The sequence below is a fragment of the Nelumbo nucifera genome, chromosome 2 (genome assembly GCF_055504915.1).
Source record: "Nelumbo nucifera cultivar China Antique chromosome 2, China Antique-T2T, whole genome shotgun sequence".
NCBI classification, from domain to species: domain Eukaryota; kingdom Viridiplantae; phylum Streptophyta; class Magnoliopsida; order Proteales; family Nelumbonaceae; genus Nelumbo; species Nelumbo nucifera.
In genome coordinates this window covers 70,562,741-70,590,047 of record NC_142650.1, presented here as the reverse complement: position 1 = coordinate 70,590,047, position 27,307 = coordinate 70,562,741, and the positions used below count along the sequence as shown (strand labels likewise).

At 41.3% G+C, this 27,307-nt stretch overlaps 1 protein-coding gene across 8 annotated transcripts in view; it reads left to right on the top strand.

The window, feature by feature from the left end:
• RBL15 (RHOMBOID-like protein 15) overlaps positions 1–27,307 on the top strand; it is a 65,345-nt gene that overhangs the window by 3,788 nt on the left and 34,250 nt on the right. For all 8 annotated transcript variants that reach the window (XR_016082415.1, XR_002022295.2, XM_010248849.3 and 5 more), the window contains exons 3-6: positions 9,766–10,069; positions 10,325–10,357; positions 10,460–10,551; positions 10,679–10,752. Coding sequence is in view for 6 of the 8 variants with exons in the window: in XM_010248849.3 (XP_010247151.1) it covers positions 9,766–10,069; positions 10,325–10,357; positions 10,460–10,551; positions 10,679–10,752 (503 nt within the window). In the remaining 2 variants the exon portion in view is untranslated. The remainder of the gene's footprint in view (positions 1–9,765; positions 10,070–10,324; positions 10,358–10,459; positions 10,552–10,678; positions 10,753–27,307) is intronic.

Below are 27,307 nucleotides of genomic sequence, written 5' to 3'. Positions count from 1 at the left end.
GAGAGAGGCTCGAAACAGTCCTTGGTAGAAATAGAGGCTTCTTTCTTTGAAAAAAAACAGGGAGAAACAGGTTTGCTGGTGAGTGCTGGAAAATTAGCTTTTATAGAGGAGAAGGCAGATTGGGGAAAGAAGCTAATAGCAGTAATGAAAAAGGAACCAAGGGATTGGGGGACATAGCTGTAGACTTAAGTAAAAATTTAAAACCGAAGGGTCCTATCTTGATCACTTCATTTGAAGAGTGTAAAGCATTGATTGACTTATTGGAGAATGAAGTCGAAATCAGTGCTTCGAATGTGTAGACAGCTGAAGGAAATGCTACAGTCACGAACTGGTCCCTTGGTTCAAACTCAAAGGACTTGGCAGTAGTAGATGGAGTCACAGTGAGGATTGCTGGCTTGCCGTTCCATCTGTGGAAGAAGGAGGTTTTTGAGTCAATTGCTTCTCTATGTAAGGCAAAACTGGTTGGTGTATTTCTGCTATACCTTAGATCAGCAGCCATTAGATTGAGTGGAGTTAAACCAGAAGAAATCCCTAGGAAGATTGAAATTTTCTCTGATAACTGTGTTTACTCAGCTTGGCTTCTCTCTTCCATTGAAGCTTCACTATGGAGGAAGTCCAGAAGGGAGAAGGAAGAGGAGGTCGAAGAAGAATACTTACGTGGAAATCAGGGATTGGCGGATTTGAAATTGGCTGAGGCTTATACAGTTTTGGAAAGTCTTGGAAAGAAGAATGAAAAAGGTGAGACTGCAAGGAAATGCCTTGAGTGTGCAAGACAAGTTAAAGACACAGATTGGGGCAGGTCCTATGCCCAAGCTTTGACAGGTGGAACATTAAATGAGCCATCTGTTAGAGGGGCTCACTTTTTGAGCAAAACCAGACCAAGTGTTGAACTGGGTAACTCGAAGAGACTCAAACCAGACCCACAGAATTTTAGTAATGGGCTAAGTCGAGTGACACTTGGCGTTCGGCCTCTTGACAACTCAAAGAATCTCAGAAATGAGTTTTTAAATGGGTCATCACACAATATTTTAAAGCTTAAAGAAGGGGCTGGGCCGAAGGAAATAAGGGCATCAGGTGATCACTTAAATGGTCACGTGACCAAGGCTGGACTGGAGGTGGTAGACCAGTTTTCAGGTCTATCATCTTCTAACTTGAGACCTGACTCGAAGATGGGGGGTTCGAACACAACAGTGGCGGAGAAGCTCAGTTGGAGGCTGAGACTAGTCTCCTATTTCACGACCCCGGAACGTACAAACCTGAAGTTTGATTGGCGAAGGTCTGACGATGATGGATTTGATTCAGAGTGGGTAAACTGTTGTTGAGTTGGTCCGGTTTGTTTTTTATTTAGTTAGGAAGTTGTTGGGCTTTAGGCCTATTAGTTTATGTTTTTTTAAGTTGTGACTGTTCGGCTATATTAGTAGCCGCCCTACTAAGGGCATCCTTGTAATATCTCATCCTTTAAGTTAAGTATAAATATAATTAGAGGTAGGCGGCTAGGGTTAATTTACAATCCTGGTTGACTTCCTACTCTTTTCTTCTTCTCCTTTCTTCTCTACTGATGAAATCTTCATCTTCCCCCTCTTTCCTTTCACAAGAAACTCGACTAAATCTGCAATTAGTGATTTCTACTTGGTATCAGAGCAGGCCGAAGGTTCCTTGAAGTTGTTCTCTCATGCAGCCCTAGATCGGACGACTGCATGGTGATTTAAGAGGCTGATCGAAGCTCTCAAGTAAGCCTAGTTTTTGGATTTTTTTGGTGGATCTGTGTGCCCTGTAGCTGGTTTAGGGTTTCTCATCAAAATTAGGAAAAACTGGAGAAAGGGGAAGAGTCCTGTTTCTGTTGGACTCTTCAATTTTGACCTAGGAAGTGGCGCCCTAATTTTTTAGGGTTCCTTGGAGTTTTTTGTAAGGGGCGATTCAAGTCCTGCATGATTTGGAGGCTTCTAGAGAGAGCGACTGCCTCTTCTCTCTTTTCTCCCGTCCCACAGAAAAGGAATCTTTTGTGGGAAGAAGGTCTAGGACACCAGAAAGGTGTTGTTGGTTTCAAAAGGTGTTTTTTTTTTATTTTGTTGCAAAATTCAGTTATTTTCTTTACATTTTTTGAGAAGCATGGAGGGCCACGGAGTTGAAAATAAGCCCAGGAGTGAAATGGGACCAGTGGGAGGGGGTGCTTTTCTTTCCTCCCTTGATTCAATGTTTATACCCAAGGGTGTTAGTGAGGCTCTCTCCAAACCTGAGTGGAAGACAACTATGCAGGAAGAGATGGCAGCTTTGATTAAGAATCGGACATGAGACATTGTGGATCTACTAGAAGGCAAGGAGACAGTTGGATGCAGATGGGTTTACACAGTAAAATATAAGGCAAATGGAAGTATAGAAAGGTACAAGGCAAGACTTGTTGCAAAAGGGTACACACAGACCTATGGCATTGATTACTTGGAGACCTTTGCACTAGTTGCAAAGATGACCTATGTTCGGATACTTCTTTCTCTTGCTGCCTCATACTCTTGGCCCTTGTTTCAACTTGATGTGAAGAATGCTTTTCTAAATGGGGATCTACAAGAAGAAATGTATATGGATCTTCCTGCTGGCTTTTACAATGATACTAAAACGGGAAAGGTATGCAGGCTTAAGAAGTCACTTTATGGCTTGAAACAATCTCCCAGAGCATGGTTTGACAGATTCAGAAAGGCCTTGATTGCTTTTGGCTACACTCAGACTCAATCCGATTACACCTTGTTTGTGAAGCGAAGGGGATCTTTGGTGTCAGTCCTAATTGTTTATGTGGATGATATTGTTGTCATCGGGAATGATCTGAGTGAGATTGATGGTCTAAAAAGGAACCTACATAAAGAATTTGAAATTAAGGATTTTGGAGAACTGAGATACTTCTTTGGCATTGAAGTTGCAAGATCAAAACATGGAATTTTTATCTCTCAAAGGAAGTATGTCTTGGATCTTCTTCAAGAGACAGGGAAGCTTGGAACAAAGGCAATCAACACCCCTATCGATTAGAACTATAAATTCAATGCATCAGAAGGTGAACCAGTAAAGGACATTGGGAGATATCAGAGACTTGTGGGTCGGCTGCTATACTTGTGTATGACAAGACCAGACATTTCCTATGCAGTAAGTGTAGTAAGTCAATACATGCATGCTCCACGTGTCCAGCATTGGGAGGCAGTTGACAGGATTCTTGCTTATCTGATGGGACACCTAGGCAGAGGCATATTGTTTACTGATCATGGACAATTGAAACTAGAGGCTTATACAGATGCAGATTGGGTAGGATGCCTTGATGACAGGAGATCAACTTCAGGAGTGTGCACCCTTGTTGGGGGTAACCTTGTCTGATGGAAGAGTAAGAAACAAACAGTGGTGGCAAGATCAAGTGCTGAAGCCGAATACAGGGCCATGGCATATGGAGTTTCAGAACTTCTCTGGATCCGTTCCCTGTTAGAAGAAATTGGTGTACATGCAGAAGAACCTATGATGCTATACTGTGATAACCAGGCAGCAATTAACATTGCCCATAACCCAGTCCAGCATGACCGAACTAAGCACATTGAAGTGGATAGACATTTTATCAGAGAGGGTAACTTCTGGAGAAGTTTGTTTTCCATACATTGCTTCTGATCTGCAGCTCGCTGATGTTCTCACAAAAGGTGTTGCAAAGAACAAGCTGGAGCATGATCTACGCAAGTTGGGAATGCGTGACATTTACTCCCAACTTGAGGGGGAGTGTTGAGTTGGTCCGGTTTGTTTTTTATTTAGTTAGGAAGTTGTTGGGCTTTAGGCCCATCAGTTTATGTTTTTTTAAGTTGTGACTGTTCAGCTATATTAGTAGCCGCCCTACTAAGGGCATCCTTGTAATATCTCATCCTTTAAGTTAAGTATAAATATAATGAGAGGTAGGCGGCTAGGGTTAACTTACAATCCTGGTTGACTTCCTACTCTTTTCTTCTTGTCCTTTCTTCTCTACTGCCGAAATCTTCATCTTCCCCCTCTTTCCTTTCACAAGAAACTCGACTAAATCTGCAATTAGTGATTTCTACTACTGTGAAGAAGAAAAGGAAGATGATGAGCTTTCTTTAAAGATTATAGCATAGGAAGTGTGAGAAGCAGGTACTCGAAAAGCTCATCTATAGCGGGTGTAGACCTTGGAACAACACTTTTGTTTGGAGAAGATTTTACCCCTGTGCTTGCGAACTCCTTGGAGTTGTCGAAGAACTTGTGAATGGGAGGCGGTACCTCGAGGGAGGTGAATGTCTTGGCCAAATTCAGAGAAGAACCTGTTCCACTTCTAGATCAAGGTCAAGGAGTCAACAATTCGAGTATGTTCTCCCCCAAGTCAAATGGCAAAGAATCAGGCAATCCCTGCTCCCTTGTTAGTGCAACATAGGCTGATCCTGAGGAGACTTCTCCCAGCAAACTCCCTCAGAACCTAGGCAGAATTGGTGACATGTCTGGTTTTGTTGTTTCTAGTTTTTGTCTTGATTCTTGTATTCCTCGAGTTTTTGATACTAATCTGCCACTTCCCCAGTTGTTATTTTATCTCAGCCCGCGGGTGAAGCTAACACTCATCCAAAAGCTGCCTATCCTAGTGACATTCTTCCACTAGTTGACTGTCCTAGTGATTCATTTGAAGTAACAAAGATGTTAGAGGATGTGGAGGCTCTGAATGATACTATGGATGAAGGGGAAAGGATTTGGGGATTAATTTTGCAGACCTTTAGACTCTTGGTAGAGGAGGAATTAGGGGAGATTTTTAAATGGAACAAGAGGGTGACACTCCAGTTCCTGGTTCCTAGGTAAGGGGAAGGGAGGGAAAAAGGGTAAAAATGGGCAAAAAAACAACAAAGAGAAGAAATGGGAAGAGAAGTCAAAAAAAAGAAAAGAGCGGAAGAACAAGATAATTCGAAGAAAAAGCTTGAAGGAGGGACACCTAAAAGGAGGAAGAAGAAACCGAGTGAAGTGGAGAGATTGAGGTGCGAAGTGGACTATGACAAGGGGTGTTCTGGGAGAAAAAGAAGGTAGTCAGGTTAGCAAAAGGTGGTTTCTAGGGTTGTTGATAAATTAGGTTCTCAATGAAGATTATTAGTTGAAATGTATGGGTACTGGGGAGTTCCAAGAAGAGAAGAGTGATAAAAGGAAATGCTCAGAAAAGAAAAGTCAGATATTGTGTTGATTCAGGAATCAAAATTGTCAGAGGTGGATAGGAGATGGGTGAGAAGTATTTGGTCGGCTAGAGGACTGAGTTGGGCTTTTGCACAATCTTGGGGGGCCTCAGGGGGTATTCTGACAATTTGGAAAAATGAGGATTTGGATTGTACAGAAGAGTTAATTGGTAATTATACGGTTACAATGAAATTCAGAAGAAGAATTGACAGATTTGAATGGACTTTAACAAATGTTTATGGGCCAAATTCGTATAGAGAAAGGGAGGAGTTTTGGGAGGAATTAGTAGCTATAAGGGTATTGTGGGAGGGCCCGTGGTGCTTGGGAGGGGATTTTAATGTCATCAGGTTTATAACTGAAATAGATAACCCCAACAATAGGATCACCTCTAGTATGAGGAACTTCAACCGTTTTGTGGATTCTTTTGAATTGAGGGAGCTACTGTTGGTGCAAGCTGATTTTACATGGTCTAATTTTCAGGAAGAACCACTTGGTTGTAAACTAGACAAATTTTTATTCTCTTCAAATTGGGAGGAAGTATGGGGTGGTTTGGTGATGAGGGCACTACCTAGACCTACGCCGGATCATTGTCCAGTTAGACTATCTCAAGAAAGACTAGGAGGAGGACCTTGCCCCTTCAGATTTGAAAATATGTGGCTGTTACATCTAAACTTTCAAAAGAAAGTGAAAGAATGGTGGGGAGAGGATCAGGTGGAGTTTAGATGGAAGGGATATAGATTTTATAAGAAGCTACAAAAGCTAAAAGCCAGGATCAAAGCTTGGAACAAAGAAGAGTTTGGTAGAATTGAAGACAGAAAGGAGGCTATTAGTAAAAGGATTCAAGAACTTGATGTTGCTGAGGTAGAGAGAGGATTGAGGCGTGAAGAAAGGGAAGAGAGATGGAAGTTGAAACAAGAGTTGGGGGAAATTCTCAGAAAAGAAGAGATAAGCTTGAGACAAAAATCAAGATGCAAGCGGTTGAAGGAAGGAGACGATAAGACAAGTTTTTTTGATAGCTTGGCAAGTGGAAGAAAGAGGAAGAACATAGTGGAAAGTTTGGAATGGAATGGGGCAATGCTGACAAGAGAGGAAGAGATTGCAAATGCTTTTGTGGAGCATTTTAAATCCATTTATGACATCCCCAGTAGAATAAGAGAGACTCTAACCGACTTTGAGTGGCATGTTGGAGAAAGGGAATTGTTGGAACCCCTAGAAAGACCATTTGAGGTTCAAGAAATAAAGGAGGCAGTTTTCTCAATGGAAAGATCAAAAGCCCCGGGCCCGGATGGATTCACTATGGCTTTTATCAAGACTGTTGGGACATCTTAGGTGATGACCTAGTGGAGGTCTTCTTGGAATTATTTGAAAGAGGAAAAATAAATGCGGGTGCAAATGCTACTTTCATAGCTTTGATCCCTAAGAGGGTGCCTGCAGTTCAGCCCAAGGACTTTAGACCGATAAGTCTAATTGGGAGACTGTATAAGATCATTTCTAAAGTTCTAGCACTAAGACTCAAGAAAGTCCTTCCGTCCTTAATCTCACCGAATCAAGGGGACTTTGTGAAAGGCAGACAAATTATTGATCAGATTTTAATAGCCAATGAATGTGTGGATTACAAAAAAAGAAAAGGAGAAAAGGGTCTGATCTGTAAACTTGACTTAGAAAAGGCTTATGATTTGGCGTGTTGGGAGTTCTTGCTAGAAGTGTTGAAGAACAGAGGCTTTGGGGAGAGATGGTGTAAGTGGATGAAGGGTTATATGACCTCTTGTCACTTCTCAATCTTAGTGAATGGAGTAGCTAGGAACTTCTTTCCTGCAAAGAGGGGCCCTAGACAAGGAGACCCTTTGTCACCTTTCCTTTTCACCTTAGTAGTGGATGTCCCAAGTGTCTTGATTTCTAGGGCTGATTTAAGAAATTTACTGAAAGGATGGAGAGTTGGGAGGCACCAAGTGATTGTCACTCACCTACAATTTGCAGATGATATCATTCTCTTTTGTAAAGGGGAAATTGAGGAGATGGATAATTTGAGATTGGTGGTGATGCATTTTGAGAGAGTCTCCAGTTTGAAAATCAATTGGAACAAGAGTTGTGTAGCACGGATGAATTTACGGGATGATGAAGTGCAGTTGGTGGCTAGGGCTTTAGGTTGTGAGGTAAGTGGTTGGCCTCTGGTATATTTAGGTCTGCCCTTGGGGGAAATCCTAGAATAGAAAACTTTTGGTACCCAGTTTTAGAAAGATTTACTAAGAAGCTAGCAGGGTGGAAGAGAAATTACATCTCACTAGGGGGTAGAATCACTTTAATCAAGTCCACTCTGGCCAACCTTTCGGTGTATTTTCTGTCTACCTTTAAGCTTCTTGCCAAGGTTGCCAATAAGTTAGAAAAACTCATGAGAGATTTTCTGTGGGAATCGGGTGACTCGAAGGATCATTTAGTTAAGTGGGAAGTAGTTTCTAGGAAAAAGGAAGCGGGGGGGGGGGGGGTCTAGGCATTGGCAATATTAGATTAAGAAATGTAGCTTTGTTAGGTAAGTGGTTGTGGAGATTTCCTTAGGAGCAGGACAGTTTGTGGGATTTGGTGGTGGAAAGTATTCATGGGATGGCAGCTAATGGATGGGATGCTAGCATCGACCCTAGGGCTTCTCATTTCTCCCCTTGGAAAGCAATTGCTGGAGTCTTGTCTTCCTTTCAGCCTTTCATCAGATTTGATGTGTGCTCGGGTAATAAAATTTTGTTTTGGGAGGATCTTTGGCTTGGGAATACCCCCCTTAAGGATAGATTCCCGGTAATGCGTTCTCTTTCCCTAAATAAATTCAAAACCATCTCCTCACTTCGTGTCTGAGGGGACTTGGGATTTGGGTTTGGGAAGAGGGTTAAGGGATTCAGGATTGGCTTCTGCAGATGAGTTGTTCACTGTGTTGAATTCAGTTTTCTTAGATCTTTCCTGACCAGATAGTAGAATTTGGAAAGAGTCCTCTTCAGGGATTTTCTCTTGCTCGTCTTTTTTCAACGCCTTAGTTCAGTCCTCTTTTGTGTCTATCTCTTTTCTTGCTAAAGAAATCTGGTATTCTCCTTTGCCGCCAAAGGTTAGGGCTTTTTGTTGGGAAGTGGCTCTTCAAAAGATCAATACTATGGATGTACTTCAAAGAAAAAGGCCAGACTAGAGCCTTTCCCCACGTCTGTTACCTTTGCTTAAGAAATGGTGACTCATCTTTTGATTTCTTGTCCTTTTGCTTATTATTTGTGGGATTGGTTCTTTTCCTTGCTTGGTTACAGATGGAACCCCCCTCGGGTGTGTTGAACCTTTTTGACTCTAGCTTCTTCTGATAACCAAGGAAAATGGGCAGGGTAATGTGGAGAATAACAAGAGCTGCCATCCTATGGTCAATTTGGGAAGAAAGAAACAATAGGATCTTCCTAGGGCAAGAAAAAAATCCAAGGAAGCACTTGTAGAGGTTGTCACCATCAAGGTTATGCACTGGCTGAAAGTACATCATCTATTCAAGGATTTCTCCTCAACGGACTTAATTAGAAATTGGAGTGCTATAGCTATATCCTCGCCTTCCTCAGTTCAGGGTGAAGCTAAACTTTGATGGAAGCTCCTCGGGTAATCCAAGTCAGTTGGGAGTTGGGGGTGTGTCCAGAAACGAGGAAGGAAAAGTCTTGGCCCTTTACTCGGGCCCAATTGGGGTGGGAGATTCATTAAGGGCAGAAGTAATGGCCTTACTACAAGGTTTGAAACTGGCGAAACAATGGGGAATGCAACAATTAAAAGTGGAAGGTGACTCCATGCTGGTAATAGGGTGGATGCAAACTGGAAATATGGGAGTGTGGTCTCTTAGACAGCCTCTAAGAGAGATTATTAGCTTAGCAAGGGAGATTGGGGTGACTTTAATTGGGTAAGAAGGTCAGCAAATGGAATGGGTGACACTATAGCAAAGCAAGGAGTTACTAGGGAGGCTTTGTTTTGGGCCTGTTTGTAAGTTTTTGATTTTCTTTTTCCTTCCATTTTGTGGGTGGTAAGCTTGTAATCTTTTCAATTATCTAATGAAAGTTACTGTTTCCTATTAAAAAAAAAGATAAGTTGCAATTTTAAATTCTAATTGTCAATTCAGAATTGCCAAGTGAGCTTTTATGGTTGTCCAAATAATCTGTAAGTAATATCGAAGTTTGAATGGTTATTTACCTATTATTGTTAATCAATTAATCAATTTTGAGAATCTAATCAAGCATAGTAATCTACAAGAGGAAGCTAGATGAGTGTATCATATTAACCTAGTAAGATAGAACATAAAAGAAGGTATTTTGATATCCATAATCCATTAAATTGGAGAAAACAAAGATTCTGTGAATGCATGAAACTACCAATCCACCAGGTCATAGGTTGCTGCTTTGTTAAAACATATCATTTTACATATTTTGTAAGGTAATGCTATAGAGTATATCTAGTGAGTTGCATGCAGCATTGTCCCGGGCACATATTGTGTCTAACGCTGTAGGTTAGACATGTACAAATATCCAGGTATCATAGTGAGAGATAGTTCTTTTTCATTTTTTTAGCCCCTAACCATTTTCTTTTTTGTTCCAGTTTACAGGATTTATACATCCATTCTCTTTCATGCGTCGTTGCTGCATGTTATGTTTAATATGCTGGCTTTAGTACCTTTGGGTTCAGAGATGGAAAGAATAATGGGATCAGTCCGCTTGCTGCACGTGATCATATTATTGGCTACAAGCAATGCTATTTTTCATCTTCTTATTGCTCTATTAGTAGCCCATAATCCTTTTCATCCTTATCAGTATCTCATGAATGAATGTGCAATAGGCTTCTCAGGAATCTTATTCTCTATGATTGTTATAGAGACAAGTCTGAGCGGCGTTCAATCCAGAAGGTGGGTTTTTCTTTACTTGTTAATTGTTTACTTTGCCTTATGCTTTTTATAACTTGTAGTGTGCATGAAAACTACTTGCCATATGTGTGCATTTGAGGAAAAATGCAAATGCAGTGAAACAAATATTCAAGATGCCATGACCTTTCTGTCTTCTGTTTTTCAGTCTGTTTCATGCTATCCAATGATACTCTAATGGTTCATTTATCTTTTCCGTAGTAGCTAATCTTCTTACAAAGTGAGCTTTCTTTCTTGCAGTGTGTTTGGACTATTTAATGTCCCAGCTAAATGGTAAGTGCGCCAGTTTGCTAGTGATGTTTACATGTATCTTATTTGGTTTTTATTGGGGTTGCTTTCACATGCAATATGTTGATGTAGTATATTTATTTTCAGGTATGCTTGGATTTTGTTAGTAGTGTTCCAGCTTCTCATGTCAAATGTCTCATTACTCGGTCACTTGTGTGGAATCTTGTCTGGATTTGCATGTCTGTTCTTCCATTTCCTACCACACTTTGCAATGGCCCTTTCAACTGTTCCTTTCATTTTAATGTATGGCACATTATTGAATTGTCAGAGAAGTTACTTACCATTCTCTATCTTCAATCTAACCAGACACCTATGGATTGTTTAACTACTTGTTACCTGGATCCTCTTTCTACTCTGCCATTGAGAGCTCCTCATTTCTTGTAAGTTTTCTAATGAACTGGCTTTTGACATTGAATAGCGTAGTTTATTTGCTTAATTCTGTAGAAAAGTCATTGGTAACTAATTGTATATTCTGAGAATTATTTAGATGGAACATTTGTTAAATGTCAAGCACTATCTGATCTCTATGTACCATTTTTTTGATCTATAATATCAGGGATGCCATTATTGATATTTTGAAAAAAAAGATACTCCTCTTAATTAGGAAAACCTAAGTGCTGAGAAAACAAATATGAGGATGTAAAGAGAATGCTAGAGGAAGATTTCATGCTAATGTTCAAGGATTTCTTTGATTCTAAGCTGCTGGACAAATGGCCAATGCTTTGTTTATCTCTTTGATACTGAAGAAGGATGGGGCTCTTGACATTAAAGGCTTCCATCCAATAAGTTTGATTTTGTAGTCCTTATAAGCTAGTTGCAAAAGTTCTGTCAACAAGGCTAAGAAGGATGATTCATGAAGTAGTTGGTGAGAGTTAAATAGCTTTTGTGGAAGGTAGACAACAAGGCTCATTTCTCCCTTGTTGTTTGTTTTGGTTATGGAAACTCTTGTTACTAAGCAAGGGGGTGCAGTTTGGTCTGATTGAAGGCTTTAAAGTGGGGGCAGCCCATGCATTTCCCATTTACAATATGTGGATGACACTGATTTTTCTGGATGCATCTGTGGATCAGTTATTGAATTTGAGAGTTATTTTGGATAGTTTTGAATTGTTGATGAGCCTGAGAGTGAATCTAGCAAAGGGCACCATAATTGGACTTGGGGAGGTCAGAAGAGAAGTGGAGGAGGAATGCGCTGCAGCCTTTGAATGTCAAGTAGGTGAGATCTCGGTTCACTATTTGGGTCTGCCAGTTGGAGCTAAGACCACTGTAGTAGCTATCCGGAGGGCAATCATTGAAAAAGTTGAGAAAATCTTGACAGATGCAGGCTAAATACCTGTCTTTGGGGGGAAGAATAATGTTGGTTAGAAGTGTTCTCTCAAGCTTAGCAACTTTCTATATATATATATATATATTTGTTTTGATAATTGAAATTATTTTATAAAACAGCAATAGACAATAGTACAAAGTCCTCAAGGAAAGGTACGAGTTGCAACCTCTCAGGGCTAGTTGAGTACAGATTTCCACATTAATAACAACTTACATAGAAGCACAAAAAAGATCTTTCCTAGAAACCCCCTGTTTGGCAAAAGCATCAGCCAAAGAATTAGCAGACCTACTAACCCATTTTACCTCAACTCTCATATTGCTGGTTAACCACTTTACTTTTTTGATGAGATCTTTGTAGCCCCAAATGGTGGTATCCAAGTTTAGGAGCCACCTGGTTACAACCTGAGAGTCCCCTTCAACTAGGAGATGCTCCACCCAAGTTGGTTGGCGATCTGAATTCCTTGTACTGCAACAAGGATTTCTGCCCTTGTGGAATCCCCCATTCCCACCGGTCCTGAGAATAGGGAAATTATGTTGCTGTCCTTATTTCTCAGGATACCCCCTATACCTGAAGGCCCGGGGTTGCCTTGGCTGCTTCCATCAAAGTTCAGCTTGATGACACCTTCCAACGACGGAACCCATTCTGACAGAATTCTATCATTCTTTGTTGAAGTGTTAGGTATTACTAGCCAATTTCTCCACAAATCATCAAAGGAGAAGTCATCAAAGATATCCACAGTTTTCAGCCATTGGATTGCTCTTGTTAGGATACAATCCTTCATTTCATCTAACCCTCTTTCCTTCTCTAAGAAAATTCTTTGCATTCCTTTCCTCCCAAAGAGTCCACAAAGTGGCTGCCCTGACACATTTCCACATGACCTTACCTTTTCTAGTGTGCCAAACAAAGACAAATGGGTTGAATAACAAGCTTAAATCAGAAGGCAAAGACCACCTACCTCCAAATAAACAAAGGCTCTACCTCTTTATAGCTGTAGCAAAGGAACAGGAGATCAGCAAATGGACACAGTCCTCATTCTCGGCCTTACACAAGGAACACCAATTTGGGGAAAGACAAAGCGAGGGTCTCTTTTTCTGTATGTTTTCCAAAGTATTGATCTTCCCATAGAAGACTTCCCAGCAAAATACGACAATTTTTGGGGGAATAGGTCGCGCCCAGACTTCTTTGACAGGGAATCCTTGGGAAAAGGGGTTAGAACTGAGGGATTTTAGAAAAGAAGAGCAAGTAAAAGTACCTTTTGGAAGAGGAGTCCAAACCCTTTGATCAGAAGAAGTGGGGTCCAAGCAAACGGATTCTAGTAAATGAATTAGCTCAATAATACAATTCGACTCACCATCCCTTAACCCTCTACGAAATCCAAAGTCCCAATTTAAAGATAAAGGGTTTAACGGGCTCGGGAGAAAAGTTGCAATCGGCTCATGTTTGTGAAGGGAAATGGAATAGAGTGAGGGGAAACAATCTTTCAGGGGTTGAGTACCCACCCAATTATCCTCCCAGAACAGAATAGCATTACCAGAACAAGCATCATACCTGATGAATCTGAGGAAGCGAGGGAGAATACCATGTATAGCCTTCCAAGGTGTAGTAAGGGTAGCTCAGCGAGATATCCCGGAATCCCAACCATTTCCTGCACAACAATGAATGCTTTTCACCACCTCATGCCATAATCTCTCTCTCTCTCTCTCTCTCGGGGCTATCTCCATAGCCACTTCCCTAGAAGGGCTACATTCTTCAGCACTATGTTCCCTATCCCTAAACCCCCTTCTTCCTTTGGTTTGTTAACTATCTCCCATCTGATCAAGTGATCCTTTTTCACCTCTCCTGGTTCCCATAGAAAGTCCCTCATTCTCTTCTCCAGTTTCTTAGCCTCCCTTGGAGGAATCCTGAACATAGAAAGGAAGTAGGTTGGAAGGTTGGCAAGTGTAGCCTTAATTAAAGTCAGCCTACCCCTATTGAAATGTAATTCTTTTTCCAAGCCGCCCAACAATTATCAAATTTCTCCACAATAGGGGCCCAGAAACTACTTTCTTTAGGGTTGGCTCCTAAGGGTAGCCCTAAGTATGTCAAAGGCCAAGAAGAAATATTGCAACCTAAGCATTTTGCAATGGATTCAATCTCTCTTTTCTCCAAGTTTACTCCAGCCAAACAACTTTTATCAAAATTTACCTTCAAGTTGGAGACCCTCTCAAAAGTACTTATTAAAATCTTAAGGTTCTCCACTTTGCTCAACTCATTCCCTTCACAGAAAATAACAATATCACCAGCAAATTGAAGGTGAGTTACTGGAATGCCTCTGCTCTCTATTCTCCATCCCTTTATTTGGCCCTCCTCATCTGCTTTGGAGATCATCCTACTAAAGATATCAGCAACAAGTGTAAAGAGGAAAGGGGAGAGTGGATCCCCTTGTCTTAAGCCTCTTGTTAAAGTTTGACCTGCCCTAGAATTCTGTCTTGTTCGTTGACTGTAAAGTAAACAACAAGAAGTAGGAGAGGAAAGAGGAAGAGAGAAAAAAGAGGAAAGAGAGAAAGGCTGGTTCGAATTAGAGAAAAAGTTATCCCTAGATTTGGCCAGACCTGTTATTATATTTTAACTTATTGGAAAAGACTTAAGTGCCCTTTTTAAGTAAGAGACACTCGAACTAACATAACAGTACACATCAACATTCTCAACAAGTACAAAGACCGAAATACCCCTTCACTAAAACCACTAACACTCCCCCTCAAGCTGGTGAGTATATATCATATAATCCCAGCTTGTTACATATGTAGTCCACTCTCCCCCGACTCAAACCTTTTGTAAACAAGTCTGCTCACTGGTTTCCCGTACTAACATATGCAGTTTCTATCACCCCATTCAGCACCTTCTCTCTCACAAAATGACAGTCAACTTCGATGTGCTTGGTTCTTTCATGAAACACCGGATTGGAAGAGATATGAACCGCTGTCTGATTGTCACAAGAGAGCTTCATTGGAGTACTGATGTCATATCCTATCTCCTGTAGAAGGTTCCTTAGCCACACTAATTCACAAGCAGTATGTGCCATGGCCCTATATTCTGCTTCTGCACTGCTTTTTGCCACAACTGTTTGCTTCTTACTTTTCCACGTTACCAGGTTACCCCCTAGAAAGGTGCAATAGCCTGTGGTAGATCGTCTATCAGACATAGAACCTGCCCAATCAGCATCGGTGTATCATTCTACTACCAGTTTTCCACCACTCTTATACAACAAACCACGACCAGGAGCTCCTTTCAGATACCTCACAATCCTTAGCACTTTATTCCAATGTGGGACCAAAGGTTTCTGCATGAACTGACTCACCACACTAACCGCAAATGAAATATCTGGCCGAGTAATGGTTAGATAGTTTAGTTTGCCTTCAAGTCATCGGTATCTGCCAGGGTCTTCAAATACTTCACCTATATCACTGCTCAACCTCGTATTTGTTTCCATAGGTGTCTCAGCCGGTTTAGTACCCAACAACCCTGTTTCTTCCAGTAAATCAAGCACATATTTCCTCTGACACAAATTAATGCCATGCTTAGATCTTGCTACCTCTATGCCCAAAAAGTATTTCAACTTGCCAAGGTCCTTTGTCTGAAAGTGTTCCTGTAGGAATGCCTTCAATTTGTCAATGCCCATTTTATCATTCCCAGCCACAACGATATCATCCACATACACCACCAATATTATTTTGCCTGCCGACGAGTCAAAACTGAAGACAGAGTGATCAACTTGGCAATGTTTCATACCAAACTTCTTGACCACCTCACTGAACCTACCAAACCATGCTCGATGGGACTGTTTAAGTCCATAAATAGCCTTCTTAAGTTTGCATACCTTACCATCCTCCCCCTGAGCAACAAACCCTGGTGGTTGCTCCATGTAGACCTCGAGCAAATCACCATGCAAAAAAGCATTTTTGATATCTAGCTGATGGAGAGGCCAATCATACATAGCTGCAAGGGAGATGACGACACGAACTGACCCTATCTTAGCAACCGGGGAGAATGTCTCTGTGTAGTCAATGCCATTGGTTTGGGAGTAACCTTTGGCAACTAGCCGCGCCTTCAGGCGCTCAACACGACCATCTGGCAAGTACTTAACACTATACACCCACTTACAACCGACAACCTGCTTCCCAGGAGGGAGAGCGGTGAGATCCCAAGTGTGATTATGATGCAGAGCAGAGAGCTCTTCTTCCATAGCACGACACCACTCTGAAGAGGTAAGGGCTTCCTGGACATCCTTAGGAACAACCACGGAGGATAACAAAGAGATGAACTGGCGATGGGAGGCGGAGAGGTGGGTAAGTGAAACAAAATTGGAAATAGGGTGAAGGGTGCAAGTACGTTTACCTTTCCGGAAGGCAATAGGAAGATCTAGGTCGGAGGCTGGTGTCGGAGCTGGAGCTGGATCTGTCGACGGGGATGAAGCTGGAGGAGCTGCAGCCGGTACACGCGGGCGATGTGTATACACGTGACGGATGGGTGGCCGGTCAACCGGCGGTGGCACCGGAGGCAAGGACGTAGGCATGACTGGAACCAGAGGAGGTGGATCAACCACAGGAAGAGGAAGAGGAGGTGGTGATGTGGAGGAAGCAGCAGCACTGGACCCCACGAAGAACGGAGTAGACTCGAAGAATGTAACATCAGCACATACCAAGGAACGACGAGAACTGGGATGATAACACTTGTACCCTTTCTGAGTTCGGGAATAGCCAAGGATGATACACTTCAGGGAACGGGCATCTAACTTGTCAGTCCCGGGACCCAGATTATGAACGAAGCAGACACACCTAAATACCCGAGGAGAAAGCGGAAATGGAGACATGTTGGGAAATCAAACACTAAAAGGAGAACGACCATCAAGGATAGACGTGGGCATCCGATTAATTAAGAAACAAGAGGTGAGCATTGCATCGCTCCAAAAGATTTTGGGAACATTCATGTGGTGCATGAGGGAGCGTGCCGTTTCTACAAGATGTTGGTTCTTTCTCTCAACAACCCCATTTTGTTGCGGAGTGTAGGTACATGAAGTTTGGTGTATAATGCCATGTTGGTCCAAGTATTCTTGAAAAGATGAAGACAAATATTCACGACCATTATCAGAACAAAAAATTTTGATGTGAACGCCAAATTGAATGCGGATCTCAGCATAAAATTTCTAGAAGATGGCAAATAATTCACTTCTTTCTTTCATTAAATAGAGCCACGTCATTCTTGAACAGTCATCAACAAAAATAACAAAATATCGGTATCCATTATATGACATCACTTTATAAGGACCCCAAACATCTGAATGAATTAAAGAAAAAAGACTCGACACACGGTTATCGACCTTAGAACGAAAGGGAACACGATGGTGTTTCCCAAATTGACATGACTCACAATCTAAAACAGAAAGTTGACTCAATGAAGGGACCAAGGACTGCAACACTTTCAGCGAAGGATGACCAAATCTACAATGCCACTGGAGAGGAGAAATGGATGACTGAAGGGCCATTGACGTTCGTCCACCACCATCAAGATAATACAGTCCACCGGCTTCATGCCCTCCACCAATCTTCATCCCCGTCTTGAGATCCTCAAAAACACACATAGAAGGGTAAAAAGTGATGGAGCACTTAAGGGACTTGGTCAGCTTACTAACAGACATAAGATTAAATGGAAGCTTAGGTACATATAAAACAGAGGATAGGGATATAGGGTCTAGGTCAACATTACCAACACCACATATAGATGATGTGGAGCCCTTAGCAAGGGTAACAGATTGTGATGTTGAGCAATGAGTGAGAGATGAAAACACACTTGGAGTTCCTGTCATGTGATCGGAGGCTCCAGAGTCAATAATCCGGGGGTTGGGTGTGGATGCCAAACAAGCCATACCTGAGTGTGCAAAGGAAGCTGTGTTCTGCTGCGACTTGGATTGAACAAACCTCTCATACTCATCTCGAGGAACACTCACCATCTCCTTGCCTGGACCATCTGAGGGAGTAGAAGGCATCGGGTCAGCTGACCGGTTCTCCTGTCTAGAGCTGAAACTGGTGTCAGTAGTCATGGCATGGTTGGCCCACGTCGAGGGAGGACCATGTAAGTCATAGCAGTAGTTAATGGTATGTCCATCCAAACCACAATGAGTACACTTCCGTGGACCCGAGTCACGTCCTCTACCACGAGCTCCCCCTGAATCTCTGCCTCCAGTACGACCACCACCACGGATATGTGTAGATCCACCACTACCACTCCTGCCAGACTGGGCTCCTCGAGCCCCACTTCTGCCACCTCGACCTCTCGACACTGCGAATGCTGATTTATCAGAGACATTAGAATCCATAGATCCAATGGAAGCCCTCCGAAGACGAGCAAACACCTCCTCTAAAGATGGAAGAGTAGATCCCCCTAGTATCTGGGCTCGTACTGGTTCATACTCAGACTTCAGCCCCACCAGAAACCGTGTCACATCAAGCTGCTCTCGCTGTTGCTATTGAACTTTGACATCAGAAGTGAGAGGATGATAGACATTTAACTCATTACGGATATTCCTCACACTGGCATAGTACTCCTCAAGGCTCTGATTTCCCTGTTGCAGATTGAAGTATTCCTGATACAGTTGATATACCCTAGTGGTATTATCCTGACCTGATTACAGTTTCTTAGCATGATCCCGCACCTCTTTGGCTGTGTCAAGAAACATGAATTTCACACTGATTTTGGGTTCCATACTGTTCCACAACCATGTAATGATCTGTGCATCTTCCTGTTCCCAGTCTTCATACTCCTGAGAATTAGCGGGGGGTTTCTCCTCTCTTATATGCTTCACTTTCTTCTTCGCCTTTAGAAAAACCTATACAGACTTGGCCCAAGGGACATAATTCTCTCCATTCAGTTTAATGGAGGTCATTTGGACATTCAGGTAGTCAGTAGATATCATGACACTAGGTTTACTATCACTATTATCTGCCATTGCCGAACTCCCTTATCACTGAATTCTGAGCACTGAATTATGAGCACTACACACTGCACACTACACAGACACTTCACCGAAATCTGCACACTGATTTCAACAGTAATAAATGCTGAGAACTGCAACACCACAAACCCTAATCACCGAAATCTGCACACTGGTTTCAGCAGTATTAAATGCTGAGAACTGCAACACCACAAACCCTACTCACCGAAGTCTGCACACTGATTTCAGCAGTATTAAATGCCGAAAACTGCAACACAACAAACCCTAATCCACAGCTACAGGAAGTTTCACCATTAAGTAGACACTATTGCCCTTCGAATCACACACAAACCAGAATAAACCCTAGCATAAACCCTAGCATACTGCAATCTGAAAACCCATCATGCGAATTGTACTACACCTCTCATGTCTTCCATAACAGATAATATGCATAAAAAAAACTTTACCTCATCGCTTGAAGGCCAACCACACGAAGGGCTGAGACACCACTGCACCACACGTACCAGCCCTAACTAGGGCTTAGAAACCACAGCAACCAATCACCAATGACACAATCGGAGGCATAGGAACCTCCTAGGGAAGAGGGCGATTACTCCTTTTCAGCTCTTTTCCCAGTCTCCAACTCACAGCTGAGAACCCAAGAGAAACCCTAATTCGAATGCGCAGAAGACAGAATTCTAGCAAGTCTGATTTGTTGAACCTCGCTCTGATACCATGTTAAAGTTTGACCTGCCCTAGAATTCTGCCTTGTTCGTTGACTGTAAAGTAAACAGCAAGAAGTAGGAAAGGAAAGAGGAAGAGAGAAAAGAGAGGAAAGAGAGAAAGGCTGGTTCGAATTAGAGAAAAAAAAGTTATCACTAGATTCGGCCAGACCTGTTATTATATTATTAACTTATTGGAAAAGACTTAAGTGCCCTTCTTTAAGTAAGAGACACTCGAACTAACATAACAGTACACATCAACATTCTCAACAAGTACAAAGACCGAAATACCCCTTCACTAACACCACTAACACCTCTATTGGCTGGAAAAAAGTCCTTAACCACCCAATTCACCAACATTGAATAACGACAAGAGTTTAAGCATCCTCTTATCCAATTACACCATTTATCCCCAAATCCACGTTTCTCGACATCTCCAGTAGGAAATTCCAATCCACTAAGTCATAGGCTTTCTCCAAGTCCAGTTTGCAAACAAATCCTTTCCTGCCCGATCTCCTTATCTCTTCCACACTCTCGTTTGCAATAAGGATCTGATCTGTAATTTGTCTATCCTGTATAAAGGCTCCTTGTGCTTGGCTAACGAGAGAGGGGAGAACTACTTTGATCCTCCTAGAGAGCACTTTTGCCAGAATCTTATAGATGCTTGTCACCAGGCTAATTGGCCGAAAATCTTTGGGGTGTATGGCATCATTCTTTTTGGGAATTAATGCTATAAAGGTGGCATTGATTCCAGGACTCAAAATTAAGTCTTCTTTGACTATGTCCCAACAGTCCTGATAAAATGCCATTGTAAATCCATCAGGACCCGGTGCCTTAGCCCTATCCATAGAAAAAACTTGTTTAATTTCCTCTTTCTCAATCATTCTTTCCAGCCATCCCTTATCTGTTTGGTTCAAAGTTGGCCAATTCTCCTCCCCAACTATTAACCGATTCTCTAAGGGTCTTTGAAAGATGGATTTGAAGTGATCCACAATCCTACTGACAATCTCCTCTTCAGAGGTTTTCTCCACACCATCAACCTCAAGCTTTAGTATCAAATTTTTCCTCCTTCTCCCATTAGCCACATCATTAAAAAATTTGGTATTCCCATCCCCTTCCTTGATCGACTTATGTCTGGATTTTTGTCTCCAAGAGATCTCCTCCCTCAACAAAGTCTCCTCTAACTCCTTTTTCAGTTTCCTCCTCATTTCTCTGTCTTGCTCATCCATCATCCCTTGGGATTCTTTTGCATCTAACTCTTCAATCTGAACCAATAATCTAGCTTTTACCTCCTCCACTCTTCCAAATTGAACCTTATTCCATTCTTTTATTTTGCCTCTCAACCTTTTTAATTTTTTGTGGAATCTAACCCCATCCCATTTCACTTCTCTCAACTCTTCACTCCACCATTCCTTAACCTTAGGCAAGAAGTCCGGGTGTGTCAGCCACATATTTTCAAACCTGAATGGTCTAGGTCCATTACCAAGAGGTTCTTGTCCTACTTCTATAGGATAGTGATAAGAGGTTATTCTAGGTAGGGCCTTAGCTCCAAACCTCTCCAGTGGCTCTCCCAACCCTCATTAAATAGGAATCTGTCAAGCTTTGAGTAGATTGGGTTTTCTTGGAAGTTGGACCAAGTGTAGGTAGCCTGTAGTAGAGGAAGCTCCCATAACTCACAGGAATTTATGAAGCCATTGAATTTCCTCATACTAGTTGTAATGGCCTGCCTAGGATTATTTGACTCATTTGTGAATCTTATTGCATTAAAATCACCCCCCAAACACCAAGGACCTTCCCACAAACCTTGAATCCCATGAAGCTCCTCCCAAAACTCATTCCTCTCTCTGTGATTATTTGGACCATACACATTTGTTAGCACCCAAGTAATTCCATCTTCCACCATTCTGAATTTTAGGGATACAGTGAAGTTTCCTATTAGCTCCTCTACTGGTTCTCCCTGTTAGCAACTTTCTATATTTCTCTACTAAAGATTCCAGCATAAGTGGCAAAGAAGGTTGAAAAATTCAGAGACACTTTCTTTGGGAAGGATTGGGGAGTTCAAAGAAGTTTCACCTAGTCAGTTGGGACAAAGTTGCAGACCAAAGAAGAATGGCGTTCGAGGATTAGAAGATTGAGGACATTCAACAAGGCATTGCTTGGTAAATGGCTATGGAGATTTGGTTTAGAGAAGGAGAGGGATTCCTATTAGAGAAGAGTGGTGGTTAGAAAGTATGGAGTGGTTAGATTTGGGTGGGAATCAAGGGTGGTGTCTACTTCCTTTGGGGTGAGTGTGTGGAAAGGAATTATCAAGTTCAACCAAGAATTTATGACTCTTACTAGATTCTTGGTAGGGAATGGTGCTAGGATAGAATTTTGGAAAGATGATTGGAGTGGAGTGGGAAAGTTAGGTGAGTTATGTCCAAAATTATTTTGGTTGGCTGATCATGACATCGCTATCAGCCAATGCTATGAGATGAGTGGGGATAAGCTGATCTGTAATCCTAAATTTAGAAAGCCTCTTTTGGATAGGGAGGTGGAGGAGTGTGTTGGGCTGTTGGACGTGCTGGAAAACTTGAAGGTGTCAAGTTCTTCAAGGGACGAGTTGTGATTGAAGGAGTGCAGGAATGGGAGGTTCACTGTGAAGTCCTTTTATTCAGCTTTAAGGGCTCACCTTAAAATCAGAAGTTTCAGCCTGGCAAATGTGCGACTGATGTGCCAAGAAAATGAGGACACAGTTCTTCAGTGGTTCTTCTCTTGTAGAATTGCTGGAAGTTTTACTCAGCACTTCTTGGAATGCAAGTTTTTCAACCAAGGTCCCCGAATGAAAATTTTTGTTAGTGGCCATTACTTAGAGGGAGTAAGAAAGCTATGGTGGTGCAGTGCTGTAAACTGTTTGCTGTATGTTGGACCATTTGGAAAGAAAGGAAGAGAATGTTTGAGGCTGCCATTGGAAAGTCTGTTGCAGATTGGGTATTTATATTACCTGAATTTGCTCAAGTTTGCTGTTCAGATCTAGGGGATAATTTTTGGGGTGTACTTGATGAATTGCAAAACCGGGGTTTGACTGATACTGGAAAAACTCATTACCAATCAACTGGTACCATAAAGTGGTAACCAATCAGGTAGTATGTATCAAAATTCATGTGAGGGTTTTGATTGGTCAAAGCTCTTCCATTCTGAAAGCTTTCTTTGACTTTTTTTCCCTTGGTGTTTCCTCAACACCCAAGTGATTGTAATCATCTTCTTTTCATTAGTCCCTGGTCTTGGCGCCCCCTTACGGATTCTGGTCTTCCAAGCCTTTTTTTTTTTGTTTCTGTAAAGAAATCATCTAGGCATGATTTGATGAATGTTATTCAATCAATAGGCTAATGCCTAAGCTTCTCCAAGAGCAAATGTGAGTCCAACAACTATCTAGTTATGCCATTAAGAGAGGAATTGCAGAAACTTGTAACAAATAGTGTTAAAGGAAAAGAAAAAGAAATAATGAGATAATAGGAAGAGAAACAGAGTTTTTCTTGATACTGCAGGTATTAGATTAACTAATGATATTATATAGGCTTCAGCATGAAGTTTGTGGTTTTGGCTCTAGGCAAGTTGAATACATGTCTAGTTGTGAAGTACATGCTTGTTGGGTTATTTTGTGTGATCAAGTCCAGACAGCAGACTGGTGGAGTGGATGTGATCATAGTGGAATACTGATGCTGTTTTTTTTTTTTTTTAAATAATTAGCTTTAAATTCATTAAGATGAGAGAAATATGTACAAATTTATGATCTGTTTTACAGAAGCGGCATCATCTGCCCACTATAAAGTATTAGATCATATTACAACATGGCCCGAAATAATTAATCTCTCATCACCCCCTTGTTTTGCTGAGGAATCAGTCATATGCTTAGCTGATGTTTATATCTATTGTACTTTCACTGTCATACCCATTATCAGCCACTCAATCCCTTTTATTTCATTTCTCTATGTCTACAATGCTTTCTTACTATTCATCAACTAACCTACCACCACCTTAGAATTGCCTTCTATAACCAGCTTTTGTCATCATCATCATCATCCATGCCTTATCCCAACTATATGGGGTTGGCTACATGAATCCTGTTTCACCAATCTGTTCTATAACCAGCTTTTATATTGCTAAGTAAGGAATACTGATGCTGTTATTTGAAGTTAGATGCATGGGGGGAAGATTATTGCATTGATCCCTAAGAAAGTTGATGCCTTGCATGCCAAAGACTTCAAGACCAATCAGTTTGGTTAATATTCAATATAAAACCATAACTAAGGTGCCCTTTTGAAGGATTAGGGTAGTACTTCCCTCCATAATTTTTGTTAAAGATGGGCAAATTATTGATTAGATTCTAATTGCCAATGAAGGTGTGGAGGATATGAAGAGAGCTGGGAAGAAAGGGTTTTTCTGTAAGTTGGATTTGGAAAAGGCATATGATTTAGTTGATTGGGTTTCTTGTTGGAGGTCATGGAAAGTTTTGGTTTTAGTGAAAGATGGTGTAGATGAATAATGGGGTGTCTTAAGACTTTCCATTATTCAATACTAGTAAATGGGACAGTGGCGGATCATCCACTCTGCTCCTTTCTCTTCACTTTGATTGCAGATGTGTTCGGAAGACTCATAGATAGAGCTGATCATGGTTTAAAATGTTGTGAAATTACGGAAATGTTGCCCGACATATGTCAGTGTTGAGACCCAGTGACATAAACTTTCACATGAATTGAAAAAATACAATATATCAGTTGATATTTCGACCATTTCGGTAAATGTCGACCATATCATTCCGAAAAAACAAAAAATGTATAATATTTCAAAATATTTTCAAGTATATGTTGACAACTCAACATATATTCGAACTACAAACATCTCATGTCAAACAAAAAGAGAAAAAAGAGACGTTAAAGGGGGGAAAGAAGAGGTTTTTAGCTTGTGTACCTGGATCTGGAGCACTACAACTTTAGGATCTAACCAAGCACAAGAGTGGTCTCTACCCTTGGTCATGCGCTGAAATGCCTTTTTCTTGGAAGCAGGATGTTCGACTTATGAAACTTTGAAGAAGTTGCTCTCATTTTGCTCTCATCTTGATTCAGGTATGAAATAATCCTATTTCTCTCTCATGGTGAATAACCATGAAAAACTTGGGAAAAAGAAGAGAGAGGGGGGGGGGGAAGGTGTGAACTTGAGGTCGAATGAATATTGAATCAGTAGAAATCTGCTGAATTAAAAAAACTATGAAACAAAAGAGTATTTTCTTGAAGAAGAGAAGAAAGAGAGAAGAAGAGAATTTGAGAAAGAAAGAGAGCAATAATCTTGCCGCCCTCTTCATTTAATATTTATATTAGAAATATAAGAAGAGTACAAAGACTATATGCCCTTATAGGGTGGCAAACACTAAAAAGCACATAAAAGACTCAAATAAATAATAAAAACTGGACCCAGCATAACTGCTGTGGTCCCCACTTCCTATATAACAACTAACATAAAACAACTACTCTTAAGCCTTAAATTAAGTTTGTTTAAACTTTAAAGACTTACTGTAGTCCGTGATGGTCTATGGAAGCCTATAGACCATCACAATAGCAAGCCCTGAAATGGAATCTTTAAAACACCCTTATAAACATGTTACAGTGCAAGAGGGTCTATTGTAAAATTATAGACCTCATAATTGAAAACTTATAAATAGAATCTTTATTTCACTCTTATTACAGTACATGAAGGTATACGGTAATATTGTAGACCCTCACTATAAAAGCCACTAAAAATGAATAAATAATAAGAAAATTAATGTTTGAGATAAAATATACAATATTCATTGGAAAACAAAAATAAAAACAAATGATTAAATTAATTACCTATTAGAATAAACCAAAGGGGTTTCTTTGGTCAGCTCCCCCTCAGAAATCAAAATTTCAATGAGCTTGGTATGGAATATGAAACCCATGCCAGCCCCAGCCAACAAATTGAAAATTTGTTTAAGCTCTTCCCCCCACGTCAGCATAAAAATATTATCATTATAACCATTATACTTCTGGAAGCTTTGTTCGAAATTAATCTGGCCATTGAGTTGAGCTTTCCCATTTCGATTTCTCAAAGCTTCCTCCGTTCGCCGCCCGAAGGAAGGTCGAGTTTCGTCGTCGTCCGATAAAGGTCAAGGTCGAGTTATGTCACCGTTCAAAGAAAATGAAGCTTGGTTCGAATACATTCACTTGCTTCTCCTGAAGCTTTAACTGTCTTCCCCATTTCAATTTCTTAGAGCTTCTTGCGTCGCGGTCCAATAGAGGTCGAGTTTCGTTACCGGTCGAAGGAAGGTTGATTTACTTGCCGTTCAAAGAAAACAAAGACATTGATTCGGTCCTTTCATTCCAAAGTTTCGAAGGTGGAAGGTTTCTCAAAGGCCCTTGTACTAGTCATCCCATTTTGATCGGTGAAAGATTTTTCAGAGCTCCCTACATTTGCCGTTCGGTAGAGGCCCCGTTTTGTCATTGGCCAAAGGAAGCTCGATTTACCCGTTCAAAGAAAACGAGGACATTTACTCCTTTTGTCCCAAAGTTTCAAATGTTGGAAGGTTTCTCAAAGGCCCCCTGTACTGACCGTCGGACACAACCGTTGTTCACCGTCGGAAATGAGGTTTACCGGGTGTTGGAATAAATATCTTCCGTCTGCTTCTTGTCCCATCTTCTTCTTCTTCCGTCTCCTTCCCTTGCCTTTGAACATTGGAAGGATTCTCAGAGGCCCCCTTTGTTCATCGGTAGAAGGTTTTCCAATTTACCAGCTATCGTGCACCCCCACATCCAATTCTGATCCTCTATGGCACGCTGAAGATCAGAAATTATGATGGAATTTGGTAGATTATAGTGGGATTTTCTCCTCCAATACTTGTTCCATTGTTCTGAGTGCGGTAAGGATCTAGCTGTAATGGAATTATTTAATGTGTCAATGTGGGATTTTTACTTAGCATTTGCCATTACTTGTTGTGTTGTCCCTCTAAATGGAGTTGGAATATCTGCATTTTGTTAGGCATTCAAGCAACATGCATTATGGTGAACTATTATTTAATTGTATAGTTCATTTCTTTTGGTAAATACCCTGTATTAGATGGTTTATTGTTGGGAGTTGATTTCTTGGTTTTGTTGAGTGATAATTGAGTATTGTCATTGTTTGTATGAAATTGAAATGGTACATTGTGTTCAGATTGTCTCTTGTGCTAACGTTAGGATGTTAAATTCCTGACAGGAAATGCCAAGTGACAAAATTGGGACAAGGTGCTCCACGGAACGATTTAGGGAGATGCTGTAGAGTTTGTCTCTAAGTTTGGAGCACATGAGAAGGTTCCAACAGACTCCCTTTGGGAACTTCTTGGATTTGCTATAGGTGGCTATGGAGACGTCCCTTTTTGAGTTATCTAGTAAAAGCGTGGGACTCAACTAGCCAGTGCTCTATAGTTGGTGAAAGGACTGTGCAATTCAGCGAGGCCGATGTTGCCTTGATAACGGGGCTTGGCCTGTCGGGTAGTACAGTTGCCCTATCGGAAGGCCTTCCTGGTAGTGGATTGTTCAAAACATCGTTTGGATTTGATGAAAATCACTCTACCTCTGTACAATTGGATCTGGTGTGGCGTAGGCTAAAAAAGATTGTTTTGTTATATGGTGAGGAGCACATTGAGGAGGTGGTGAAGCTGATTATTTTGTTCTTATTCGGTTATGTGTTGTTTCCCCAAGGCAGATCGAGGGTGAGCTCCTTCTGGGCTGGGTACGTTGATGATTTACGACATATCGGTGATTATGCTTGGGGTAAATGTGTACATGAATTCTTGGTTGATTGAGGATGTTAATCACATTCAATTGAGTGTCACTTATTGGTTGATTGCTTTTTGTAGGCATGGCTTTAGGAGCACACAACGCTATTCT